At 46.2% G+C, this 19724-nt stretch overlaps 1 protein-coding gene across 2 annotated transcripts in view; it reads left to right on the plus strand.

Moving 5' to 3' along the window:
- Positions 1-14025: 14025 nt before the first annotated feature.
- The window catches only part of STK32A (serine/threonine kinase 32A), a 129913-nt gene continuing 124214 nt past the window's right edge, over positions 14026-19724 (plus strand). The window contains exons 1-2 of one of the 2 annotated variants that reach the window (XM_041765138.1): positions 14026-14324; positions 18471-18563. In XM_041765138.1, coding sequence (XP_041621072.1) covers positions 18512-18563 — 52 coding nt within the window. In that variant the 5' untranslated portion in view covers positions 14026-14324; positions 18471-18511. Of the gene's footprint in view, positions 14325-14546; positions 14649-18415; positions 18564-19724 lie in introns of those variants that run through there. The other variant, XM_041765136.1, reaches the window with a different exon arrangement.

Consider the following 19724-nt stretch of genomic DNA (forward strand, 5'->3'; position numbering starts at 1 on the left):
ATATTTAATACAATCCCTATAAAATACCAATAGCACTTTCCACAAACTAGAACAAAAAATCCTAAAATTTATATGAAACCATAAAAAAATCTCAAATTACCAAAGCGATTTTGAAAAAGAAAAGCAAATCTGGAGATATCACAATTCTAGACCTCAAGTTATATTAAAAAGCTTTAGTAATTAAAACAGTATGGAATAAAACTTTATACTAACATAAAAATAGACATAGAACAATGGAACAGAATAGGAAACCCAGAATCCTGGGTTTATACCCAGGGTATAAATATAATCCTGTGGGTTTATACCCACAATCATATAGTCAATTAATTTTCAACAACGGGGGAAAGAATATTCAATGCAAAAAAGACAGATTCTTCTGTAAATGGTGTTGGGAAAACTGGACAGGTACATGCAAAAGAATGAAACTTGACCACTTTCTTACACCATACAGAAAAATAAATTCAAAATGGATTAAGGATCTAAATATGAGTCCTGAAACCAAAAAAATCCTAGAAGAGACCACTGCAATAAGATTTCTAACATTGACCATAGTAACATTTTTCTACATACATCTTCTGAGACAAAGGAAATAAAAGCAAAAATAAACTATTGGGACAACATCAAAATAAATAGCTCCGCATAGCAAAGGAAACAGTCAATAAAACTAAAAGGCAACCTACTGAATGGTAGAAAATATTTGCAAATGATATATTTTATAAAGGGTTACTATCCAAAACATACAAAGAACTGATACAACTCAATACCCAAAATACAAATAATCCAATTAAAAAATGGGCAGAAGATATGAACAGACATTTCTTCAAAGAAGACGTCCAGATGGCCAACAAACACATGAAAAGATAGTCAACATCAGTCATCATGAGAAAAATGCAAATTAAAACCACCATGATATATCACCTCACACCTGTCAGAATGCTTAAAACCAAAAACACAAGAAACAACAAATGTTAGCAAGGATATGGAGAAAAAGGAACCCTTTTGCACTCTTGGTGGGAAAGCAAACGGGTGCAGCCGCTCTGGAAAACAGTATGGATATTCCTCAAAAAGTTAAAAATAGAACTACCCTCATGATTCAGTAATCAAGCTAAAAAATACAAAAAAAAAAAAAAAACACAACACTAATTCAAAGGGATATATGCACTCCTATGTTTATAGCAGCATTATTTACAATAGCCAAATGTGGAAGAAATCTAAGTGTCCATCCATAGATGAATAAATGAAGAAGAGTGTGTGTGTATATATGGAGATAGATATAGATATAGATATAGATGATATAGATATAGATATAATGGATATATGCAATGGATTATTAATCAGCCATAAAAAATAATGAAATCTGGCCATTTACAATGACATAGATGGAACTAGAGAGGATGATGCTACGTCAGTTAGAGCAAGACAAATTAACAGGATTTCACTCACATGTGGAATTTAAGAAACAAAACAAAGCAGCAGAGGAAATAAAAGACAATGACAGGTCAAGAAACAAATTCTTTTTTTTTTTAAGATTTTATTTATTTATTCATAGAGACACAGAGAGAGAGGGGGGCAGAGGCACAGGCAGAGGGAGAAGCAGGCTCCATGCAGGGACTCGATCCAGGGTCCCCAGGATCACACCCGGGCTGTAGGCGGCGCTAAACCGCTGCGCCACTGGGGCTGCCCAACAAACAAATTCTTAACTTGAGAACAAACTGAGGACGGGGCGGGGGGGGGGGGGGGGGGGGGGGGGTAGAGAGAACAAACTGAGGGTTACCAGAAGGGAGGTTGAGATTGGGGGATTAGGTGAAATAGGTGATGGGGATTAAGATGTGCACTTGTCATGATGAGCACTAGGTAATGTATGGAAGTGTTGAATCACTACATCGTATAACCAAGACTAATATCACACTGTGTGTTAACTATACTAGAATCAAAATAATAAATATTTTAAAAGGTGAATTCTATTATATAATGTATATTATCATTATTCTCATAAAAATGTATTATAAAAAAAGTAGTGAGAAATATAAAAATAAAAAAGGAACCAAGAATTTATGGAGAGATATAAAGAACTGGACCTAAATGTAGGGTCTCTGTGATAGAGGCCACTCTGAAATATAAATATAACATGAAATTTGTCAATATTTCATAATTCAGCTGAGAAATAAGCTCAATGAATGCTGTGTCTTGGGAAGATGTGCTCCAGACTATTTTTCAATTTTTTAATTTACTAATTACAATTTTTTACAGTTATTAAAAAGCAAGTAATTTAATCTCTCTAACTTCTATCTCAGAAGTTGGAATAAGTCCCTCCTTCTTCCATAGGAATGGTGGAAGGAATTATTAGTGAAAATATTCTAGATCAAAGTACGATTATTGATATTTATGTTTATGCTAGTATGATGATCCTTTTAAAATGGTAATAGTATGCATACCCATGCTTTTACAAGTATTTGAATTTGCTATAAATTATGCAAACTTAACTATGTTTCTGATTAAATTTTTATTTATGCAAAATAAAAACTGTTTAATACTAACCAGCAAATTAACTACCAATAATTTGAATAGTCTAGAACCGAACTGGTTTCTTTTCTTGTTTAAAAGGATTTGAGAATTATCAATGACTCCATATATGTGGAAGAAACCAGACCTCATTAGCTGATATATAATGTGCTACTTCTTCAACACTTGTTACTGTTTGCGTGACACTCAGTTCTTTTAATGCAAAAGAACGACATAGAAAGAGAGAATAACTGGGCAGCAGAGGATACATAAGTGTCTAGTGAGAGTAAAATATTAAATCACATAATTAATTAAGAAGAAAAAGTTTATCTAACTCTCTGTAGTTGGAAGAAAGATGACTTTCTGACAAAGAAGTTGGAAATAGAGATCGTATTTACCATAATACTCAAATAAAGGTAGGAAAATTGAACTGATAATCCAGTTTTCAAACTCCTAAGTATTGCATATCATACCCAAGTAGCATCAGATTGACCAAAGTTCCAATATGGTCTCTGAAATGGTCCCCCATGGTTCTTAGTCACATAATTTAATCTGGCTAAACTTTAGATTCTGTATTGTTTCTGCAAGGATTAAATTCACATAGTAAGCATACAGTAAATGTTTGCCATATTTCCATAGTTTTGTAGTTTTGTTTTTAGACATTGTGGAAACAGTGTCATTACACTCTTAAAATGTAATTACTCATTACATTTTTAAAATAAGCTTTGCACATATTGTTTTTACTTGGAGTTAAAGATTTTCTAATATATACTGGATATAAACAGGTGCACTTTGTAGTTTATGTTATTTAAAATTGTGGTTTCATATGTACATTTTGTTACATGCTGAAATTCATTGAAATGTTCTTTCTTGCTGCCTCAAGTGCTCAGATTGATGGAAATAGTTCAGGTTCCTGATCCTTAAAGTGTGGATAATAAAGCTACCCAGAATCCCTCCTGTCAACATTCAGTTAGCATATACGCAGTGCCTTTACACAAGTAGTTGTTCAATAAAAAGAAGTTATCTTTATTACATAACCATTCCCTTCAATCAGTGGAGGTAATTTCAAATGGATTACAACTGCTGTCATCTTGTCAGCATGCGTTCCACAAGTATTGATGAAAAGGCAAGTTTGACAAAACAAACTAGCCCACTATTTTGTTTTGTTTTGTTTTGTTTTTTGTTTTTTGTTTTTTGTTTTTTTTAGCCCACTATTTTGAAGAGAAAGGAAAGGTAGGTGAAACTATCCCAACATATCTTGTCGAGAATAACATGCATGGGGAGGGAAAAGCATGCCCAAGTCCCTTCAAATATTATATCCTATGCTCTAGTTCTGCAAGATTTTATCTAAGAAACAGAAAGCCCCAGTCAAAGGAATTCAAAGAACTCTCCTACAAATGCCCACAGTAATGAAGTAAATGTATCAGGTATTATAGTAGGTGACCCAGTCCAGGTTTGGCCTTGGACTGTCTCCATGTTTGCACTGAAAGTCCCCATTTCAGTAACCCTTTCAACTGTCAACACACAGAGATGGTTGGTCACCCTTACCATACGTCATACAACAGTATCCATGATCATAGAACAGCAGCACTGGACAGAAGCATGGGAACTACCCTGTCCCATCTCTAACAGCTGGCAAGTCCAATCCCCAGGAATAGCTAATGACATCTTCACAGGTGCAGAGCTATACCCAGAGAGTGTGTCAGATGACAAATGAACTCCACTATCTTAATTCCATATTTGTGACTGTCCTATAGGATCAAGAATTGTGTAGTGGCTAAGGCCCAGACCTTGATGCCACACTACTTGGGCTTCTGTCCTGTGACTCTGGGCCAAATGTCTGATCTTTGTAAGTTCCACTACTCTGGACTGAAAAATTAACATTTTTAAGTGTTGAATGAGAGGGTGCAAATAAAGTGTTGGGCTCAGTGCCTGGCACATAGAAAGCACTAAATAAATACCTGTTATTATTATTGGTAGTTTTAGTCTCTTGTTCTTCTTTCCACTACTATTATTACTATCATTTTTAATTGTTTGCTACTTAGAGCAACCAATGATTTTCACTAAAATCATGTGGACTTTAAGTACATCAGGGTACACTGTTTCACACTTGAAATTTTCTTAAGTCATTGTAAACTCTGTCATGCTGATCTGAACAATTTACAGAGAGTTTTTGAAAAGAGACCTCTTTGACTACAACAAATAGACTCAAATTGCTTTAGTAATTCAACTTCAGGACACTCTATTTGGTCCTTCTAAAAGGCTTCTTTCAAAATGCTGGATCTTTACCACCACCCCCTAGGTTCTGAACCATTCTCCAGAGAAGCCAAATGACTAAGAGCACTCATCACAGGTTGGGCACCCTAAAATAAAGATGAAGTATATCTGAAATGACTGCTAACCATACAACGAAAGAGTCTGCAAAGCAAAATTCTGATTTAGAAGTAATGCTTCATGAATATAACTAATTTTGAGAAGGTGTGGCCTACTTTGGGATCTATCAAAAGCAAAATGTGCAATTTCTCTTTCTTCTGTTATTCTTTTATAGTTTAATGTTGTAATCTGTTACAAGTCACTCCTAGAAATGCACAGAATGAAGAATTAAACATAACTTTAGAAAAACAAAGCAGGCGCCTATGGAGGACCACAGCACCCTTTCTTGGGTATGCGCTGAAAGGAGATGTGCTTTGAGAGAAGTAAAGGATGGCAGTTTACCCTTAATTTCACGGACACTTAAAGATACCTCATAATTTCCTACTATGACTAGTATCCTGAATTGTTTCATATTTGCCTTTTCTAAACTTCTCAGTGAAATAGCCTCCAAACTATAAAAATTCGTGAAATCCTAGGAGAAAATATCTCTAATTACAGCGTGGCTAGGCTAGATGGAGAAACAGTTTGCATCTAAAAAGGTCAATCTCACTAGGGGAAAAACTCTATTCCCCAAACTCTGCAAATTCAGGTACAAGATTTCAGGGCAAAATACGTACATTAATCCAATGAAATGTAACATTCATCCTAAAGATGAAAAGGTATATTTACCCATTCATATATTTTTAAATATTGCCCTAGACAATTAAAAAAAAAGAAATATAATTTCATCAGACGTATTTTCCAGTGTTAGAGCACAGTTTCATATCCTTCCCTTAGCTTCCCGGTCAGATGTAAGGGCAGCTCATTGCAAAGACAACCCTATTAGAAAAGCACTACCAGAAAGGAAGGCGAAGGAATTGACAGATAAGCACTTGTTCATTTGCTCTGTTCTCTCAGTAAATATCAAGTCTGCTGCTTGTTCCGCCCACCTGCTCTGGGCTATGCTGCTAACACATGTGCCGTGTGTGTGCAAGTTGGGGTCCAATTAAATTGTTCATAGGTGAATAAGATCACTCCTTCCCCTCCCTGCCACAACTTTATCTGATCCCTCATAAGGATAAGGCGCAAACTCATGATGTAGAGAACAAAGTCAAGACGCGACTGTCTGATTGCTTTTTTTATTTTTTTAAAGATTTTATTTTATTTATTCATGAGAGACAGAGAGAGAGGCAGAGACACGGGCAGAGGGAGAAGGAGGCTCCCTGCAAGGAGCCCGATGTGGGACTCGATCCCAAGGATCAGTGTGAGCCAATGGCAGAGGCTCAACCACTGAGCCACCCAAGTGTCCCTGATTTCTTTTTTTATAATACACAGAAACTACTTAAGAAATCAAATGATTTGTATATTTTGAGCTGTCATTCACAGATGGCTTTCTCAAATCATCTGAGGAGCTGATATTAGATAAGCCAGGTTTGAATCTTGTGGCTTCAAAACAACTTTATGGGAATGTCCTTTCTTTGAAGTTGTATTTTTAATCATTATGATATAGAAGGGATTAAAGTTGCATCATACAGGGCACCTGGATGGCTCAGCTCTTGGTTTTGGCTTAGGACATGATCTCAGGGTCATGAAATCAAGGCCCACATTAGGGTCCACGCTCAGAGTGGAGTCTGCTTGTCTTGCTTACCCTGCTCCCCTCCTCCACTCTCTGTCTCTCTAGAATAAATAAATAAAATCTATTTAAAAATTGCATCACACATATGCACACACCATACAGAGAGGAAGCCTATAGCTTAATGGAAAGGATACTGACTCTGTAGTAAACCAGAGATGGAAGTTTGGGAAACTTACCTAAATCACTTGAGTTTCTGCATTCTGTTCTGAAAACAGAGGATAAAACCACATAATTTATGGATTTGTTATGCAGATGATATAAAATGGCATTGTCTCTGTTGTATCCAGAATATGGCACTTTCTATTTGCTCTGTGTAGTGTCTTCCTCTTCCACAACTTTCCATACTAAAGCTTCCTGGTTTCCTTTAATAGAACTTGCTCTCTCTCACCTTTGCACATGCTGTTCCCTCAGGTTGGAACACTCTCTTCCTCTTCCCTTTGCACAACATACTTATACTCCACCTTCAGGACGGAGCTTGGCTATTATTCTTCTGTGACCTGTTTGTTGACACTCCTAGACTAGACTGTGTACTTCATTTATGTGCTCATGGAGCATCCTAACTTCTCATATCATACCCCTATCACCCTGTATTCAAATTGCCAGCTAACCTGACTGCATCTTTAGTAGGATGAGCTCCTTAAAATAAGTATCTACCTTGTTCAGTGTTGTAACCATATCCTGCAGCAGTGATCTTTCAAGAGTCAGCGCTGATGAGGGAATATTTCACACTTTTTTTGTACAAAAGAGAGATATTCATTGTAATAACAACAATAATATGATTATTAGGTACTCCTCTGTACTGAGCATTGCACTAAGCGCTTTCATGCATCATCTCATTTAATCATTGCAGCATTCCTTGGGAGCAGATACTACTATCATCCATATTGTACTGACTAAGAAAAAAACTCTCAGTCTCCATGGCTTGCCCAAGGGCATGAAGCTCTAGGTGGTGGAGTCAGGAAACAAACTCAGGTCTGTATGACACTGGTGATTTTTTTCTCAACGACAATGTTCTACTCTGCCTGTTTTCTGGAAAGCAATTATATTATTCACACCTCATTGAATGTTGTGGAATAAATTAGCACATTGATGTGTATACACAGTAGGAGCCATAAATGTTCATCTCTTCTGTGATTTAATTCATACCCATTTTTCCTCTCTCTCTCTTCTTCAGTTAATTATTTTCTAGTGAGTACGTAAGAGGGGTAATTTTATATTAGATCTACCCTTTATTTTGGACACCAGAAATTAAATATTCCCGTTACATCTTAGGATGTTTTCCTCTCAATTACATTATGTCATGGTCAGAGGCTGAATGGTGAAGACGGTGTGATATGTACTGTACACGCATCAGAACACTTGCGCCTCAAGAGCAGGGATGGGTTTGTCTATCCTTGTGTCTCCCGGCATGGTGCTATCCCCAATGTAGTCAAGTGACAAATACTGCAGCAACAGGTTATTAAGTAAATCATGGACTGGAGTTTACAGAATTTGTAAAGGCAGTTTATAAACCCTAAATAACATCCATCCAATAAAATTGAAAAATAAAATAGAAGCTCTTTCTAAAGATAATATCTAGAAGAATGCTTCAGGAGTCTGTGGCAAACAGTAAAAGTGACTGTGCTGGCACAAGTGCAAGCCAGGTAAAACTGGACACTGACTTGAATTCAACAAATAATTGGGAACTTTCTAAATATGAGACATTGTATTTGGATCTGATTATATTATAACTAAGAAGAATTTTCTTGTCACAAGAGAACTTATCTTTCTAGTAACAGAATAATTTGCATATCAGATCACTAGAAAATAAAGTTTTGTCTTATGTGAAGAGTACAGAGTAGCCTTCAACTCTAATGAGATCCACCTCCCTGCCTAACACATCCGAGGGCTTCCCATTGCCACCGTGTTTAAACTTTGAACTACTTTCCACAGTATATGTGGTTCTTCAGATCTTTTTCCCCATCCTCTCTCACTCCCATTATCTCCTCAGTCCCACTAAACTTAATGTTTCTCCCCAAGTATTATGTTTTTGTATGCCTCCAATCGCCAAATCTGGACTGCCTCACTCTCTAACCTCCATTCACCCTTCAAAACACAGATCAAATGTTACTGAAGCTTTTGGCACCTTCTAGCAGAACTAACTGAGTCAGCCAGTGCTCTCCAATGGCTGCCATTTGGGCATCTATCAATCTCAGGCTGTAGTCATGCTTCCACCCGAACCACAAAATCCACCTGCCGAGCCATCCTTTGTCACCTGTCTTCTTACCCTTTAAACATCCCAGTAAAGGCCCATCATGTCACAGGAATGTTAGTTGCTTTGAGGTACAATGCAGCTTCTTCATATTTTCCTCCTGTACTAAGCAATGCAGAGAATGATGGGAACAGAGAAATGTTTCTTCATTTAATTGAACACTCACTATATACCAAACACCAGTTTCACACTGTATATATAATGGTGGATTATATTGCCACCAATTGCCATTCCCACCTTCACAGAGCCTGCATTCAATGGGCAAACCATAGCAAAGAAGTTACAAAAGCAAATTAATTCTAGCTCATGGTGAGTGATGAGATGGAAAAAGTGAGAGTGCGTAGGGGAGAAGTGGGGAAGAAACAACTGGAAGTGAAGAGTGAAGGAAGTTCTGCCTGAGGTAAAAAAATATGAGCTGGTGTCTGAATGGTGAGGAGTTCATGCATGAAGAAGGCTCACTCACATGCTCTGGGATGTGGACAGGCTCAGCATGAGCTTCAAAGAGCACAAAACCAGGGTGGCTAGACTTGAGTGAGCAAAGGAAACAGCAATTCTAGATGAAGCTGGACAAACTGGCAGGGAATGGACAATATACGGGCTTGTCTGCTCAGATAAAGAGCATCACTTTATTCTAAATGCCTGGAACCCAGTGGACAACTTCAAGGGCAACTCTTCCTCTCTGGTTTACTTTTCCCTTCATTCTCCTCTCCACTGGGGGGCTCCAGAGATTGTCAGAAGGGTCCGGCCTGCTTTGTCTCCCAAGTAACTTCTTTGTGTGGCAGCCTCCTTAGTGTCTCCGACAGCTGACAGCTACGTTTGAGATAGGAACTCGGGCAAGAGAGGCTAAATCACTGAATAAATAAAGGATTAAAACACAGTCGGCTCTTTGAAACAGGTCTGCATTTGATAGATCACATATGAGATGGTAACGAGAATCGCTATTTTCCCACAAAACCTGTGGTATGCCCAGCCTCTACAGGACTAGATACATTAGGACTGATGAGCATTTTTATTTTACGCAAAAGTGACTGTACCATCAGAAGAAAGATTTCTAGAACAGATCTGAGAAGTACTGGGGCAGAACCTGCTAGCTTGCTAATTAAAATGACAATCTTAAAAGTTATCAGTCTCTAAGGGTTTCCTCTTTGCTGTCTAGCACCATGGTAAGTGCATTAACCTATACATTATCTCATTTAATCCTCCACGGGTCATGGCTGATACGAATGCCCATTGCCCGCTTTACTGAAATTGGGAGACTGAGGTTCAGGGGAGCTTGTCTAATATCTCGGTGACTTGTCTAGATCTCAGAAATATTAAGGGGTGGAGATGGCTTTTGGATAAAAGACTGCCCAACTCCAAAACCCTTTATACTAACCAGGTCACTAAAATGAAGAGGCTTCCAGAGACTTCAGTTCTAGTCTCAGCCTACACTCTTGCAATGTCAGTTTTCTTGGTAATAAAATGGCTATCATTAACTCCCAGGAAGAGGTAATAATACCAGTCCAACAAATCTGTAGGGAATCTCCATGCCATGAAGATAACTCAAGTGTTTTGTAAACTTCCACATTCCAAACAACAACATTGACATTTTCAGCTGGGTGCCTGATTTTTTTTTTTTTCCTAAAGAGAATACCCTCTCCAGGAAATGAATTTCTTAAGATTTTTTTTTTTTCTGAATGTGGTTTCCCTCTTTCAGATCCTGACTCCAATTCCACATTAAATGTGCATTTAAAGCATCTGTTCCTCTCTCAGGTTCTTCAAAAGGTGTTGACAACATAAAGTAAGTTCCTACCTGGCTCTGCCACCAACTCACTGTGCAGCTTTGGGCAAATCCCTTCCTCAAGACTCCAAGTGCAAATGAAAGAACAGGTTCGATGAAGTTCAAGGTTATTCCAATTTTCAAAGGAGGATGTAGCCCACGCCTGAGATAAGAACAAGAAGAGAAAAGGGGCTGGCTCATAATAGGTAACAGAGCCAGTCTGAAATCTTTGTTTCATGAGTAAATTATGGGGCTCTTGACCATAAGGGGACCACTGACTTGTTCAAAAATTTCAGCAGCTATTTTAAGATGCAGCAGACACCATTCTAAGAGCTGCTACCAAAAACGGTGAACAAAGCCAATATGCTTCCGGCACTCCCTGCTACTCTACAACTAGATAGACCAAAACAGGAATCTGGAAGAGACATTTCAGCCACAGATGCATTTTGTTTGACCAACACAGTCTTTTAACATTTTCTAAACTTGCCAATGTTTTTAAATAATGGGAGATTTCACACAGAAGTTCTCGTTGCTAGCTTCTCTTTTAAAATCTGAATATTTGGCAACACTGAGCTGGCATTTCCACATGGCAGGGAAATGCTGGAGCTGCAGAGCAGCTGTCTCCATCCCACCCCCGCCTGGACCTACACACTCGGTCTCCGCGGGCTCCACAACTGCCCACCACTCCCACCACCACCCCCAGGACAGAAAGGCGCCAGGTGCCAGTTCTCTGGTGTCTTCCGTGCGTGACTCGGGTTGGTGAGAAAACAATACAAAGTTATTTCGACCGTGTGGATCTTTACAAAGGGGAAGTACGGAGAGCAGCAAGGGAAAAGAACACAAGAGTTCCAGGGAGGGGCACCTGGGGGCTCAGTGATTGAGCTTCTGTCTGCCTTTGGCTTCCATCATCATCCCGGGGGCCCGGGATCGAGTTCCGCATGGGGCTCCGGGCAGGGGGCCTGCTTCTCCCTCTGCCCGTGTCTCTCACGAATAAATAAATAAAATCTTTTAAGTAGGAGGAGGAGGAGGAGGAGGAGGATGAGGAGGAGGAGGAGGAGGTTGCAGTGGGCTTGCCTTCATGTCTGTGCCCCGTCCCCTGTCCCCACCTCCACACGCAGACATCCAGGGTGACTAAGGTGCGTGGAACAAAACGGGGGGCTGGGAGGCGAACCTAGGTCTGGAAAAAGTTCTCTCCATTAACTGCGCGTTAAACTCCGCGAGCATCCTGGCTGCCCCTGCCTCAGTTTGCCCGGCAGCTAAACGAGGAACTCGGCGACACCCTGGACGGAAAGATCCGTCCTCGGGCTCCGGAGAGCTTCTCGGCCTCGGGGTCCCCGCTGCCCGCGTGGGTCGGACACGAAGTCTCGCCTCCCTGCGCCGCACCTGCGGGCCGCGACCGCTACCCCGGAGGCCCCGACACGGCCTTGGCGGGGAGGGGTCACTCGGGGCAGGCGGGGCCTCGGCGGGGAGGGGTCACTCGGGGCAGGCGGGGCCTCTGCGGGGAGGGGTCACTCGGGACAGCCCGGCCTCTGCGGGGAGGGGTCACTCGGGACAGCCCGGCCTCTGCGGGGAGGGGTCACTCGGGACAGCCCGGCCTCTGCGGGGAGGGGTCACTCGGGACAGCCCGGCCTCTGCGGGGAGGGGTCACTCGGGACAGCCCGGCCTCTGCGGGGAGGGGTCACTCGGGACAGCCCGGCCTCTGCGGGGAGGGGTCACTCGGGGCAGGCGGGGCCTCGGCGGGGAGGGGTCACTCGGGGCAGCCCGGCCTTGGCGGGGAGGGGTCACTCGGGGCAGGCGGGGCCTCGGCGGGGAGGGGTCACTCGGGGCAGCCCGGCCTCTGCGGGGAGGGGTCACTCGGGGCAGCCCGGCCTCTGCGGGGAGGGGTCACTTGGGGCAGGCGGGGCCTCTGCGGGGAGGGGTCACTCGGGACAGCCCGGCCTCTGCGGGGAGGGGTCACTCGGGGCAGCCCGGCCTCTGCGGGGAGGGGTCACTCGGGGCAGGCGGGGCCTCGGCGGGGAGGGGTCACTCGGGGCAGCCCGGCCTCTGCGGGGAGGGGTCACTCGGGGCAGGCGGGGCCTCGGCGGGGAGGGGTCACTCGGGGCAGCCCGGCCTCTGCGGGGAGGGGTCACTCGGGGCAGCCCGGCCTCGGCGGGGAGGGGTCACTCGGGGCAGCCCGGCCTCTGCGGGGAGGGGTCACTCGGGGCAGGCGGGGCCTCTGCGGGGAGGGGTCACTCGGGGCAGCCCGGCCTCTGCGGGGAGGGGTCACTCGGGGCAGGCGGGGCCTCTGCGGGGAGGGGTCACTCGGGGCAGCCCGGCCTCTGCGGGGAGGGGTCACTCGGGGCAGGCGGGGCCTCGGCGGGGAGGGGTCACTCGGGGCAGCCCGGCCTCGGCGGGGAGGGGTGACTCGGGGCAGCCCGGCCTCTGCGGGGAGGGGTCACTCGGGGCAGGCGGGGCCTCTGCGGGGAGGGGTCACTCGGGGCAGCCCGGCCTCTGCGGGGAGGGGTCACTCGGGGCAGGCGGGGCCTCTGCGGGGAGGGGTCACTCGGGACAGCCCGGCCTCTGCGGGGAGGGGTCACTCGGGGCAGCCCGGCCTCTGCGGGGAGGGGTCACTCGGGGCAGGCGGGGCCTCTGCGGGGGGAGGGGTCACTCGGGGCAGCCCGGCCTCTGCGGGGAGGGGTCACTCGGGGCAGGCGGGGCCTCGGCGGGGAGGGGTCACTCGGGCAGGCGGGGCCTCGGCGGGGAGGGGTGACTCGGGGCAGCCCGGCCTCTGCGGGGAGGGGGTCACTCGGGGCAGGCGGGGCCTCTGCGGGGAGGGGTCACTCGGGGCAGCCCGGCCTCTGCGGGGAGGGGTCACTCGGGGCAGGCGGGGCCTCGGCGGGGAGGGGTCACTCGGGGCAGCCCGGCCTCTGCGGGGAGGGGTCAATCGGGGCAGCCCGGCCTCGGCGGGGAGGGGTCACTCGGGGCAGCCGGCCCTCTGCGGGGAGGGGTTACTCGGGGCAGGCGGGGGCCTCTGCGGGGAGGGGTCACTCGGGGCAGCCCGGCCTCTGCGGGGAGGGGTCACTCGGGGCAGGCGGGGCCCCTGCGGGGAGGGGTCACTCGGGGCAGCCCGGCCTCTGCGGGGAGGGGGTCACTCGGGGCAGGCGGGGCCTCGCGGGGAGGGGTCACTCGGGGCAGCCCGGGCCTCGCGGGAGGGGTCACTCGGGGCAGCCCGGGAGGGGTCACTCGGGGCAGGCGGGGCCTCTGCGGGGAGGGGTCACTCGGGGCAGCCCGGCCTCTGCGGGGAGGGGTCACTCGGGGCAGGCGGGGCCTCGGCGGGGAGGGGTCACTCGGGGCAGCCCGGCCTCTGCGGGGAGGGGTCACTCGGGGCAGCCCGGCCTCGGCGGGGAGGGGTCACTCGGGGCAGGCGGGGCCTCGGCGGGGAGGGGTCACTCGGGGCAGCCCGGCCTCTGCGGGGAGGGGTCACTCGGGGCAGCCCGGCCTCGGCGGGGAGGGGTCACTCGGGGCAGGCGGGGCCTCGGCGGGGAGGGGTCACTCGGGGCAGCCCGGCCTCGGCGGGGAGGGGTCACTCGGGGCAGCCCGGCCTCTGCGGGCGGCGGCTCCGGCCGGAGCCCTGGCGCCACGGGATCCCCGCCCTCCGCCCGGAGCCGCGCCCGCCGCGCCGTCCTCCCCGCGCCGTCTGCCCTCCCCCGGCGACGCGCCCACCCCGGGGGCCCATCGCTCTCCCAGGCGACTGCCCGGCGGCCTCTGGGGAGCGCGGCGGGGGACGCCCGCTGACCGCCCCTCCCGGGGCAGCGCGCTCGGCTCGGAAGCCCCGGCGCCCGCAGGTGCCGCCGCCCCGCCCGCCCGCCCCGCGCACCCCGCGCACCCCGCGCACCCCGCCCGCCCCGCGCACCCCGCGCACCCCGCCCGCCCCGCGCACCCCGCGCACCCCGCGCACCCCGCGCACCCCGCGCACCCCGCCCCGCCCGCCCCGCGCACCCCGCCCGCCCCGCGCACCCCGCGCACCCCGCGCACCCCGCGCCCGCCGCCGGACAGGTGGGCGCCCCGCGTGGCGGTCCCCGCGGCTCGGGGAGTCCCTCGCGAGCGCCCGGCTCGGGCGGAAGCCCCGGGGCCACCTCTCGGCGCAGACGACGGCCACGGGGATCGAGGTGAGTGGGGTCTGCATCCGCATTTCTTTTCAATAAACCCGCCTGCTCCGGGCGCCGCTGGAAGCCAGGAAGTTAAAGGGGGAAGAGAGAGAAGGCAACGGGCGGGCGGCCGGGAGGACCCGCCGCGACCGGGGAGGGCCGGGGTGGACCCCGCTTGCCCGTACGGGCGCCCCCGCCCCGCCCCGCCCGCCTCCGGGCGCAGGTGCAGACCCCGCCGACTTCGGGTCACCTGCTGGGGGAGGTGAGCGCGCGAGGTGGTTCTGACAGTTGCTCTTCCCCGGCTTCCGAACCTGCAAAAATTGCCTCGGATGGTTGGCTTGGTCTCCGCAAGGATGTTTTCCCCAAAGCTGAAGGATTTGAACATTTTTACACAGGAAAATAAACCGTGGTGTGTTCACTCCGTGGACTGCTATGCGGCGCTTAACAAGCAGACACCGGAGCCTCAGAGAGCAGGGTGCCTGGCTCGCAGACTTGGAACCGTAAATGATCACCAGAAGGGTGCCCAGTGTCCCTACTCATCCCTGTCCTTTGGGTGGCTTCATTTAAAACACACGTCGTGGTGTAAAATCATAGAAAGGGGACTGTAACACATATACTAGACTCATGATTGTGTCTTGTCTCTGGGAACTATGAAGGGGGAATGAATTGGGCCTGAGGGTTCACGGGGAAATAATGTTAACCTGTAATGCCTAATATATAAAGATGAGGAAGCGAGGTGGGTGAAATGTAAACAGTGCAACAGAGTGGTGTTTTTCGTGACATTTTCTTTCTTGCCATGTTTCTATGTGTTTCTCAGTTTAAGAAGTTCTGTGTTTCAAATGCCGACTAAGTTCTATGCACAAGCTGTGGCAATGAACCTGAGCAGTTCCTCAGAGGGGCAACTTTCTCACATGACAACGTAGGTTCTTCAGTTCCTAAAGACGATGCCTCTTTTCCTAGGTGGCCTTAGCTGCTTAGAAAAGCTCACCTGAAAAAAAAAAGAAAAAAGAAAGAAAAAAAGAAAAAAGCTCACCTGTGGACAGCCCCCAAAAGTGTAGGCCAGAGGTCAAACACTGGCATGAGAGAATGAGTCTGCTGTGAATAATCTGATACCTGGCCAGGTCAGAGTAGAAGCTAAATATTTTTTGGTGTTCTTATATGGCACATTTCTTTTTCCCTTAGATTTTCTATGTTTAGGATGTTCGTTTGCATGCATAGTCACTGTCCTCTAGACATCTTAAGATGATGCTCCTGTAACCCTGCAGACTTTAGTGCCAGGAGGTCAGGGTGGCTTGGGGTTTGGCAGAGGAGAGTCTTATAGCTCATCTGGGCCCTCTGCAGCATAATGGGAAAGATATGTCTCCATTTTCCTGCCAGAGATGGTTTCTTCTGCATAGGAGGGAGACTTACCTAAGTTGGTTATCCTCTTGGGGAGAAAGAGGGAAAGACTGTTCTAAACAAGAAAGGGTGTCTTAGGTCCAATGGAGAAGCCATCACATCCACCTCCCCCCCTTCCACAAACAGACACAAAAGTGGTTTCCCATTGACATCTTTTCTTCCTGCTAAAAATCGCTGGATCTTTGGTGAACAAAATCATCTGCACATCAGGATGGAACTCTGAAATGTGGCAAACTGTTATATTTCTCTTTTCTTTCTCTGTCTTGACAACTTGCAAGGTCAATGCTTGGTACATCTTATGCTACAGGAACACAGGCTACTTGAGAAGAGCCTGAGGAGTGAAGAAAAATATAAGAATGACAGGATTAGGGCGTGGTGTGAAAATTATGTGTCCTGGGGGTTTTATGCACAAAATAAAAGAGAATGTGATCCCAGTCTATGGTGTTAAAAATCTCAACTCGTTAAAATCAATGTTCTCTTTAGGACCAATATTCTCTAATGTGATCTGTGGTTCTGCCTTCCCAGTATTCCCCACTTATTCTCGGCTCTCAATGGAATATAAAACACAGAGAGCACCTCATTCGCTTCTCCTTGGCCCCTATTGAAACACTGAGGGCATCCCACTTGCTTCTTCCTCACCCCCTTTTGTACTAAAATTAAAGGCCGTTTGTTCTTTGAGCCTGCATATAGAGTTGAGGCTTTCTGTCTTCCTGATGTCAATAGTCCCCTTGGGCTTGCTCCAGCCACCTGTTACCACCTGCCTCCCCCCACCATTTAATTGGTTGCTTCCTAATTGCTGACTCTTTCTTTGCTCTCCATTTAATGATTCTTTTTAAAGTCCATAAGGCACTTTGCCAGCAGTTGGCTTTTAGTATGAAAAGTAGCATTTCCTTAATGAGTCTGCCTTCCAAATGAAGGCTTTACTTACATTTTCCTAATGGAAAAATGAGCTTTTCTTCTAGACTTGCCTAGGAGCTTCTCAAGTTCTTTTTTAATAACTCATCCTTCCCCCAGGTTTGCTTGGGACACTTTCTTCAATTCTATCTCTAAACTGTAAAAAGTGTAAAAACTCCAAGAGGAAATCAATGAACAGATGTTCAAAATAATATGTAAGGCAATACAGACACTATTAAAATTAGTGTTCTATTCTTTGCAATTTATGTGCCAGGCATTGTGTTAATTGCCTTGTAGACATTATCTCATTAACTATATCCCTCGAGCCACATTTGTCCCATGCTTGAGATCTGCATAGGCCATATAGCTGAAGTGAATTTTTAAATACTGCTTTGTATAAAATCTGAATCTTTACCACACACACACACACACACACACTTTTTTTTTTTTTTTTAAATCAGATTTGAAGATCTGGCCCCTGGTCCATAGTGACAAACTTCCAGATCTGAGAGCAATGACTTCTTTTAGATGGAGCCTGGGTTCTCCAGGTCACCAGTGTCTCCCCGAGGCACTGATGTCCAGTGCATTGGTCCAGTGCATTCGCCTGCATTTCTGCCTGGCTCTTGTAGGCATGTGAGCTTGTGATTCTTGAGGAAGGCACTATTGTTTCTTCCATTTTAGACACAAAGATTCAAGTAACTGGCCCAAAGCCATTATTAGTGTCACTTTTAAAACCAGAACTCGGGATGCTGCCTCTCCTTACCAATTTCAGGGAAAGTATTTAAAATGAACAAAGCCATAAATGTACTTTTTTTTTTCAGGGGGTTTTTAGCTCTTACTTACATCCTTTAATTTGAGCTTCAGAGTGGCCAAAAATCATGGAACACTTACACTGTGAAAATACTTTTATGTATTGAACTCAAATCACATTTAATTTGCCTTTGAAGAGAGGACCATCATCATTTTCAAGTTCAGGGGAAGGGGAAAAAAAGAAACATGTTCAGTGAAATTTAGCAGTTTGCTGGTGTGGTAAAGCCAAACTCAGAGCTTGTTCTTTTTACATTGTAGTACCTTCCAGAGTAGGAGGAAGGAGGTGGGAAATGTATTTTTATGACCAAAAAGGAATAAAGTTGTTTGTCAAACATCAAAAAAAATTTTTAAACAAATACATTTTCTCAAAAATACAGTCACAGTAAAGTATTACTTTTATTATATACGTGTTAAACAAAATGTGGTGAACCACATTTTAAACTTGTTTTCATATTTAGAGAAATATTTTACTCTCTTCCTTCTTCCTAAGTCCAGGACCACTCCCAACAAGGCCATGTGGTGGTTCTCCCAGATGCCCAATGTTCTCTGTTATTTATGAAGTTTTCATTTTCAATCACAAAAAATTCTGCTCTCAGAATACAGATTAGGTTAATACTGCAGCCACAGTTCTGTGCTCCGAGTTCCTGACCGTATTGTAAGGATACCACTTCTTTTTTCTCTCCCAGCTATCGACCTAAGGCTTCCAGATCTCTTTTGAGTGAAAATGAATGTTTATGCCAGGATACTGTAACCGGAGGATCCGGGTCTGGGCCGACTTGACCATGGGAGCCAACACCTCAAGCAAACCACCCGTGTTTGATGAAAATGAGGATGGTAAGAAATATGTGATAACTGGAAGTAAAATACAAAATTTTGCAGAATTCAAATATAAATACCTTGTTTCATAAGTAAATCGCGGTCAAGACTTAAAAAAGAAAACTGCAAGAGTAAGCCTGAGGATCTTATACGCTTATATGGATTTTACCTTGCACCTTCCAGGGGACCTTGGGCAGTTTTCTTAATTTGGACTATACCAATACCCTTTGTCAAAGGGAGCTGTGGTCAGGCACCTGGTGGATAGACCTTGAAACTAAATGATTTGTTGTTCTCTGTGCTGTCTCCCTGACAGCTAGAGTTACCCGTGTTGCTAGTTGTTATAGAAGATTTTTTTCTATTAACAAACTGCATCTGAAAAATAATCAATACTCATTATGTTATGGTGTGGAATCATGCAAGTAGGTGCCTTCTGAGCTTCTAACTGACATGCATCAGGGTCCTAGACAAGTTTCACAATGCTAGGTCATAGGAAAATGAATTAGTGTTATTGGAGGAAAGGGAAACTTTCAAGGTCAGGCTCAGCAAGAAAAGAATGAAAAGCAAGAGTTTTCCCGATTCTCCTGCCATCCCACAGTGAGGCTTGCCAGAAGAGGGCCTGTGCCACCCCATATCACCCCTCCTTCCTAGAGTGGAAGCCAGAGCAGCCTTGTTGGTATACATGTGGGGCCAGCTACTTATAGGTCGACGGGAAAAAGGCAGTCCCGTGCAGCTAATAAGTTGTCCAGGCCTCTCAGAGGGAGAGAGTCCTGCTAATTAGACCACAAAGGAAAAGAACAATGAACTGAAATTCAGGAGTTCTAAGCCCTGGTCCTATTCCAAGCTACCTGTGGGGCTCAAGAAGTTTATGCGCCCACTTGATCTTCAATTTCCTCATTAATTAAGTGAGGGGATAGGGTCATCCTCAACGGTTGTTTTCAACTCAAAAAGTTTAGTTTTGCAAAAGCCACTTTGCAAAACTTATGAGGCAGCATCGAAATCAGCAAGTAAAGCTTACTATGTCAGAAAGTGAATTTGTTTACTGCAACAGAAACCGCAAATAAGCCACTAGGGGTGGCTTAACAAGATGCACAGGTTTTACTTTCTCGTGTAACAAAATAGGCAGAGTCATGCAGGAAATGTGTGGCTCCAGAGGGCTCGGAACTCCGGCTCCCACAAGCC

The sequence above is a fragment of the Vulpes lagopus genome, chromosome 8 (genome assembly GCF_018345385.1).
Source record: "Vulpes lagopus strain Blue_001 chromosome 8, ASM1834538v1, whole genome shotgun sequence".
Lineage (NCBI taxonomy): Eukaryota > Metazoa > Chordata > Mammalia > Carnivora > Canidae > Vulpes > Vulpes lagopus.